General features: G+C 69.6%; 1 protein-coding gene across 3 annotated transcripts; it reads right to left on the bottom strand.

Moving 5' to 3' along the window:
* Window positions 1-2,362: 2,362 nt before the first annotated feature.
* On the bottom strand, window positions 2,363-7,507 carry ZBTB48 (zinc finger and BTB domain containing 48). 3 transcript variants are annotated; one of them, XM_004678484.2, is made up of 10 exons: window positions 6,603-7,507; window positions 5,967-6,208; window positions 4,614-4,725; window positions 4,151-4,243; window positions 3,799-3,885; window positions 3,554-3,708; window positions 3,286-3,422; window positions 3,056-3,220; window positions 2,798-2,886; window positions 2,363-2,727 (listed from the first exon to the last, which is right to left on the bottom strand). In XM_004678484.2, the coding sequence occupies exons 1-10, from the start codon at window positions 7,485-7,487 to the stop codon at window positions 2,413-2,415; spliced, it is 2,280 nt and encodes a 759-aa protein (XP_004678541.2). In that variant the 5' UTR covers window positions 7,488-7,507; the 3' UTR covers window positions 2,363-2,412. The 3 variants fall into 3 exon arrangements, with proteins under 3 accessions (XP_004678541.2, XP_012578183.1, XP_012578185.1); XM_012722729.1 differs by having other exon boundaries at window positions 3,056-3,216; XM_012722731.1 differs by having other exon boundaries at window positions 3,056-3,216; window positions 6,660-7,507.
* Window positions 7,508-7,577: the final 70 nt, after the last annotated feature.

Below are 7,577 nucleotides of genomic sequence, written 5' to 3'. Positions count from 1 at the left end.
TGCCCGCGGTGGTGCAGCCCGGGACGGCGGCCGCGCCGGGAGCCTCGGAGGCCTCCGGTGCTGGCCGGGAGGCCCTGGCGTTTCCGTGGCTCTGGTGGTCTCCTGCGCACGGGCGGCAAGCAGCCTCTGCGTCAGTGTGGCCTCCCCTCCCAGGAGGAGGGCGCTTTCCTCATTGCGTAAATTGAAAGCAAATGTTGCAGCGCTGCCTTCTGGTGAGCTCACTTGGGGGTGTGTTCCCGGCAGGGCGCTGGGCCTCGCACTGAGGCCCTCGCTGGCGGCGCGGGTGGCTCTGGGAAGGCTCCCTGGGCGGCGGGGTGGTCCTCCCGCTCACCCGCTGCCCTGGGGCCCTTACGTCACCGTCTGGCCAGGCCTCCGGCTCCCAGCCTCGGGGACGCCCACCGGGCGCCCTGCCGTGCAGTTGGCGAGCACCTCGTGGTGCCCGGCCCCGGCCTCCGCAGGACTCCACCGTCCACCTGTTTCCCAGGGCCCAACCTGGGCCTGGGCTCGCGTCCCTCTGCCCAAGGGTTCTGGGGTGCGCGGGGCTGAGCCGCTCACTCCACTTTGTTGGGGGAGGGGGGTTGTGCGCGTTCTCCTCTCGAGCGCCGTGACCCTCAGTTTGGTCCCCGGCCCAGGTGCTGCAGGGCTCAGGCCTTTGAGGGGCTCCGGTGCAGAGGTCCCTCGGGGCAGCCGACCCTGTGTCCAGGGCTGCTGCTTTCTCTGTTCAGGGGGTTTTCAGGGCTGACCATCCCCCTGGCAGCTGGCCAGGTGCGGCCAGCGATCGAGAGCAGGGGGGTTTGCACCCGTGTTCTCGCCCCGCGGGATCCTGTCCCCCAGGTGGAGAGGGAGGCGGTCGCCTTGGCAACAGCAGGGCCTCCAGCAGGGTCCAGGACAGGGACCCCTCTTGGGAAACCTGCAGCCCTGGGACGCCCCCCCACCCCCGCGCTGAAACGCCCCTGCCGGGCCACTGGGCCAGGGAGCCGTGTCGCCTCCGGGACACGTTAAGTTATGAGAAGTCAGTGATTTGAGTATTTAATGCTGTTATTTATGTGACCCAGACGCCTGCGTCCCCTAGGACACCCCCTTCCAGTGTCCACACCCAGTTCCGCCCCGGCGCCGGGGCCGATTGCGTATTTATTGTCTGTCCTGTGGCTGTGCGTGGCCAGAGCCCTGTCTGAGGCCTCAGGTGCCTTATTCCCTGTTGGAATAAACCGTTGCTGTACGCTGTGTCCTTGCCTTCGTTCGCGGCTGCCGCTGCGTCTCTGGGACCGCTCGGGGCCGGGCCCGGGAGCGGCGGTGGTGGGCAGTGGGGTCTGTGGGCTGATGGGCGGGTGCCAGCAGCAGGGGCTGCACCCCAGAGGCGGCCTCGGTGCCCCCCCACCCCTCCCCGCGCACAGAGACTGAGCATCTGAGTGCGCCGGGGTGGGGGCGCTTAATGTGCGCCTCAACCCGTCCCAGAAGTCAGCGGCGGCCGACACAAGGTGGGTTAACCAACCCGGCCCTGCCCTGAGCTGCCCACGGGACTGGCCCAGCGTGTGGGCGCTGCGGCGTCCTCCGGTGACGGGACTAAGTCTTGGGGTCCTGCGCACCAATCCCGGGGTACCTCGGGGCCCACTCCAGGCAGCCACGGCCTGCAGGCTTTGTTGCCCGCCCACCCAGCAGCAGTGTCCCGGGGCCCTGCCTGGACCAACAGTGTGGTGGGGGACTGACTTCCGAGGTCACAGGTGTCCAAAGACCCCCCCAACTGTGGTCTTCTGTTGGGGCGGTCCCTTGGCACCGGCCGCCCAGAACCCAGCCAGGGCCAGTGCCAACGGTGTCTCCAGGGCAGACGCTCCAGGCAGCCAGGGGAAGCCAGCAGCCGCGCCTGGGCCTGGCGCCACCAGGAAGGGAGCTGGCAAGGCAGGGCAAGAGGCGCTGACCACCTGCCCCCTGCCGTGGCCCAGCTGCACCCCACTCCAGCATCTAGGCACCCGGGGACCACCCAGGCCTCTCAGCATCCTGGGCTGGCGTGGCCTGCACCCCAGAGCACGCAGTGCCTCCCCAGGGAAAGCCCTCTGGGCCACCAGGTCCGGTGAGCCGCTAGCCTCGCCCCTCCTCGGCCCACTGCCCACGCTGGCATCACTGGGCCTCGGCGCTCAGCCGAAACTATAGGAGCAGGGGATCCGCGGCGGGCGTGTCCGGCCCTCGGGGTACGTTTCCCACCCCCAGAGCTTCGGGTCATTGTCGCTCCCGGGTCTCTGGCGAGGAAGAGAAGCTGCTAGCCAAACCGACGGGCAGGGGGCGGGGGTCGGGGGGCTTCCCCCGAGGCCACGGAGCAGCACAGCCCTGGGCAGGCCACCGGGAACAGAGCACCGGGGGCTGAAGATCGAGTCCAAGCACGTGGTTTATTGGGGTCGAAGCACGCTGGGCGGGCGGCTACGTGTCACAGTCTTCGGGGACCGAGGCAGTGATGATGAGGGGGGGCTCCATGACCCCCGGGCCCGCAAAGCCCTCCTCCGCGCACAGCCTCTGGCCCGCGAGCTGGGCGGCCAGGCTGCCCTGGGTGGCCAGGCCGCCCTGGGCCAGCGACTCCACGATGACGCCGGCCGAGCCGGCCTCCAGCTCGGCGGGCGGCTGCAGCGCCGCGGCCGCGGCCTTCTCGTCCTCGATGACCAGGTTCCGGAGCTTGCGCTGCCGCGGGCTGTAGTTCTCCACCCGGTCGTGGATCTCCATGTGCCTCCGGAGGTGGGCCTGGGGGCAGCGGGGTCAGGCGGGGCCGGGGCGGGCGGGGGGCGGGCGCGCCGGACCTACCTGCACCTACCTGGCGGGTGAACTTGTAGCCGCACTCGGAGCACTCGAACTTCCGCACCCCCTTGTGCCTCCGCACGTGCACGCGCAGCTGCTCGACCGCTGCGGGAGGGGCCGGGCTCAGCGGCGCCCCAAGGCCACCGCCGCGCCGGACCTGCGCGCCCGCTGGCCAGAGCGGCTGCGGGCCGACTGGGGGGAGACGGACGGGGGTGGGGGGACCCCAGGGAAAGTCCTGCCGCGAGGCGAGGCGCCGCTCGCCGCCCAGCCCTACCCTTGAAGGTCTTCCCGCAGATCTGGCAGAAGTGGGGCCGGCCCTCCTGGTGGCGGCTGGCCACGTGCCGCAGCAGCGGCCCCTTCTCCGTGAAGCGCTGCTGGCAGAACTCGCAGCTGAAGGGCCTCTCGCCCGTGTGGGTGCGGTTGTGCTTGTCCAGGCTGGCTGTGGGGGGGCGAGGGGTGAGCCCGGGGCCACGGGCCGGCGGCCGGGGGGGTCGGGCGCCTCACCTTGGGTGCGGAAGGTCTTGCCACAGAGGTGGCACTGGAAGGGCTTCTCGCCCGTGTGTGTGCGCAGGTGCATGTTGAGGTTGGCCTTCTGGGTGAACGCGTGGCTGCAGAACTCGCAGACGTACGGCCGCTCGTTCCTGTGGCGCAGGGGCGCGGCGGTGCTCAGGGCGGGGCCCCGGCGAGGCCAGAGCCGGCCTCCTGGACGCGGGCCGGGCCGGACTGCACGGAGTGGCCTGGCCGGGCCCGCCGCTGCCCCGCCCCGGCCCACCTGTGCTTGGCCTTGATGTGCATCTGCAGGCCGTTGCGGCTCGAGGCCCGGTGCCCGCACTCCTCGCACACGAACAGCTTCTCCCCGCGGTGCTTGAAGGCCTCGTGCAGCTGCAGCTCCGTCCGGGACAGGAAGCACTTGGCACAGGTGGGGCACTGCGGGCGGGGGGCGGGGGCGGCGTGGAGATGCTGTGGGGCGGGGCCCACGCCGCCCCAAAGGCCCGCAGCCCCGCCGGCGGCACTTACGGCGTGCGGCTTGGGGGCCCCGTGCAGCTTGATCATGTGGCTCTGCAAGTCCTTCTTCTGCATGAACTGCTGCGAGCAGGAGGAGCACTGCAAAGCGGCGGGGGCACCTCAGAGGCGGCCTGCACCCGTGGGGCGCCGGTCACCGGGCACCCGGGCTTCAGGCCGGCAGTCTGAGGGCAGGGCCTGGCCAGAGGCCCAGGTCTGGGGCACACTGGGAGCAGAGCACCTGGCCTGGCCCTCCGGAGGAGGAAAAGCCAGCGCTGGTGCCCACGGGCGGGGGCTCCGGATGGGCAGGGAAGGCTGGCAAGGGAGGCACCTGCCTCCACCCGTGGCCGGGGACGGCGAGCCTGACCTTGTAGGGCATCTCCCCCGTGTGGGACACCATGTGCACGCGCAGCTCCGTCCGCCGGCGGAAGGTCTCCTGGCACATGGAGCATGTGAAGACCTGGCAGTGCGAGGGCCAGAGGGCCAGGTCAGGGCCTCTGCCTGGACAGCAGCCTCAGCCTGGCTCCCTCAGGCCTCCTCTGAGCCCCGCCCCCAGCAGGCTCTAGCAGAAGGGGCTCGGGCCAGCTGGGAGGAGGCGCAGCAGGTGGCCTCTCTGCAGAGCCACCTTCCCCCAGAGCCCGGCGCGGGGTGTGCCCCTGGTGCCTCCAAGGCCGCCTCCCGGGCTGTCCCGCTCCTGGGAGCTGTGTCCCCACCTGTCATGCTGGGGAGGGCCCGGGGCCCTGTTTCGTTCTGTCGCGGTCTCAGCGCCCCTCCAGGGCAGCACAGAAGCCCCGTGCCCGCCAGCAGGGTCCGAGCCGGCCCGTGGGTACCTGCTCAGTGCGGTTCACACAGTTCCGGGCTTCGTGCTCCAGCAGATTCTCCTTCCGGAAGTAACACTTCCCACATTTGGGGCACTCGAAGGGTTTCTCCCCAGTGTGCTTCCTGCCAGGAGTCACAGGGCCATGGGCTGAGTGGACAGCCCGCCCTCCCCGCCTGTCCCCACAGTGCTTGCCCCGTGGGGGGCGAGTGGTTGAACCTGTGGGGTCAGCCCAGACACCCTCCTGTGTGGCGCGCGGTCGCCCAGAGACCCCCACCTCTGCCACACGGGCTGACGGGAGCCTGGCTGACGTCCCTGAAGGCAGAAGCCACCCCGAGTCCTGGCGCCCGAACCTGCCTGGCTCCCCCTTCAGAACCGAGGCCAGAATCTGACAGTGCTGCAGCCCCACCACCCCAAGTGTGGCCGCGGCCCGCGCCCCCACCGCCTTGCCGCCCGCATGAAGGGCTGGCCCTCGGGAGCCCGCGGGGCACTAGGGACAAGCCAGCACTCGTCACTGCTTCCTCGCGGCCTTTAGCGCTGCCGAGACCGCACCCAGGGCCCTGTGCTCGCTGCCCGCTCACGCCACCCCAGCGCCCTGCCCCAGCTCTCCCTGGCCCCATCTGCTTGGCCGGTCTCAACCACCCTCCCCCGCCCAAGGGCCCGACCGCAGCCTGCCCAGGTAGGCGTGGGGACCCCAGCTCCGAGCCTCACCCGGGGGATCAGCCAGGCCACGGCAGCCCCGCCCCCCTCCCCGGGCCCTCCCAGACTCCACTGCCCAGGGCGGGAGCACGCGGCGGCCAAGGCCCCCAGAGCACCTTCCTGAGAACCGGCCCAACCTGGCGTGCGCTTGGGACTAGGGACGTCCTGGGTGCCCGGCGACAGGGAATGCTGTCTGCTGCCGGCTGCCGAGCTCACGCAACGTGGCCGACGCAGCTGAGGAACTAACTGGCTTCTCTCGCTTCACAAGGCACTGGCCGCCTCATCGGGCCGTGGTGAGCCTGGAGCTAAAGTCTCCCCAGAAACAGGCAGCGCCGGCCTGAAGATCGACCTCGGCCAGAAGGCGCCACTGCCGGCTAGAGAAACGCGGGGCGCGGGGCTCGGCCCTGTGCGGCCCGGGCTTCTCTGGAGCGAGCGAGCGAGCGAGGAGGCCAAGGTGCGCAGAGGCCGGCAAGCAGCGCACAGCCCCTCCAGCTGGAGAAGGGGAGGAAGCGGGGACCCCATCGGGGCCTCAGGCCCTACCTCAGAGCGCCCCACAGCAGCGTGGGTCTCAGATCTGCCCCAGCCCGCAAACCCCGGGCTGGACAGGCCGGTCCCCTCCCCCAGTGTGCGAATGCAGACGGAAAGGAGTAAAAAACAGAAGGTTTACCTGTTGTGGACTTTTAGGTAATATTTGCTGAGGAACTTTTTATGACATGTGGGGCACTCGACCGGCACCGCTGTACCTTTTCTGCTCTCAGCGGGCTCGGCTGCGAGGGACCCTGCGCGCGGGGCTGGCTCGGCAGCACTCGGCTGCCTTACTACGTTTGATTTCCTCCCGCCTGGGACGGCCTCAGTCTCAGAACCGTAGTCCCCGTCGCCGTCGTCCTCGACTTGAACCACCACTTCCCACTGGAGCGGAAAGGCAGAAGGCAGGCGGCATCAGCAGGGGCCCGGCCTGGGCCCAGCCCGGGCTTGCCCAGATGAGGGCCCTTCGGGGGCCTGGAGTGGGCAGGGCCTGAACCTGGGATTGGAGAGCGGCGGCTCTCTTTGCGGGACCCAGAAGTGTGGCAGCTGCCACCACCCGGGGAAACACCTCTAACCCCGAAGCCACCCGCTGGGCCCCAAGAAGGGGCAAACCGGACAGCTATGGCTTGGAGAGGTCAGCGGAGGCTGCAGGCCAGAGCGGCCTTCGTTTGGAGAAAACCTGTTCCCAACCATCTAGCTGAGCTTCTGCCTTGGGGCCCGGCGAGCCCGCTTCTCCCCCGCCGCCTGCCTTCCCACTTCCAGTGCCCGGGCACAGTACCTCATTAGTCCCGCCCTGCAGCTGGGCACCGTCAGCCTCAAAGGGCCTCGCGGGTACCTTGCAGTCCTCAGGCTCCTTGTCCTCTGGGGGACAAAGCTTCAAGGCCTGCTTGAGCTTCCCACGGAGAAAGGAAGGGCCCTCACTCTGAGGAGGGAGGCCAAGCGGAGGTCCCTGAGGGCTGTGACCGCCACTGAGGTCCCGATCCTTGGGGACTTGACCCAGAGTCCTTGAAACTTCCTCTTCCCCGGAGCTTGCAGGTTCCTTGACATGGCTAATCACATCCCGGGGGCCAGCTTTCCCCTGACCACTCGGCACCTGTCCCATTGAGGCTTTGGGCTTGAAGCTCTGGCACAGCTCCACCGCCTCTGGCACTCGTAATTCCCTGGCCGCCAGCAGCACCTGATCCCGGTTTCCCGAGGTGAGGGCCAGGTGACCAGTGTAGAAAAAGTCCAACAGGAGGCCAAAGATCTCAGCAAAGATGGCTGGGAGCACAACGCTGCCCCCAGAGCCATCCCCATAGAGGCTCTGGAAGAAGTGGCTGCAGCAGGCGAGGACGCTCCAGTGTGCCTTGAACACCAGGCCCCCCACGTCCAGGGTGGCGTCGCAGTACTGGCCCTTCTCCCGCTGCTTGTTGAGCTCCTGCAGGACCCTCACGCTGTGCTGCACGAAGGAGCCGTCCATGGTCCGCCTGCGGGGAAAGGCAGAAGTGGCACCACGACCAGCCCGCGCAGGGTGGCAAGGGCAAGTCCTGGGTCTGAGAAGAGGGGCAGTGGAGGCCTCGCGGGCGGCGGGCCGGGGGCAGCCCCTCTGGCTCTGGCGGGGAGAGTGGCAGGCGCGAGGAGGGGCCGGGGGGCGCAGGACAGGGTGGTGAGGGGGCTGGAGCATCAGAGTTTGGAAGGGCGCGGCGGCGACGCGACTGCCCGGCCGGCACGGCCAGAGGACCGGTGCGGGGAGCGCGCGGCAGGCGAGCGGAGC

The sequence above is a fragment of the Condylura cristata genome, unplaced genomic scaffold (genome assembly GCF_000260355.1).
Source record: "Condylura cristata isolate star-nosed mole 26May11 unplaced genomic scaffold, ConCri1.0 scaffold00008, whole genome shotgun sequence".
Lineage (NCBI taxonomy): Eukaryota > Metazoa > Chordata > Mammalia > Eulipotyphla > Talpidae > Condylura > Condylura cristata.
Note: the sequence above shows the minus strand (reverse complement) of the source record. Positions and strands in the feature narration are given on the sequence as shown.

Coding starts and splice junctions, on each gene's coding strand:
- ZBTB48 (XM_012722729.1), bottom strand. CDS start 7,487: ATGCTCCAGCCCCCTCACCACCCTGTCCTGCGCCCCCCGGCCCCTCCT. Junction 4,244..4,613: donor GTGTGAACCGCACTGAGCAG/GTACCCACGGGC, acceptor TCGCACTGCCAG/GTCTTCACATGCTCCATGTG. Junction 2,728..2,797: donor GCTACAAGTTCACCCGCCAG/GTAGGTGCAGGT, acceptor CGCTGCCCCCAG/GCCCACCTCCGGAGGCACAT.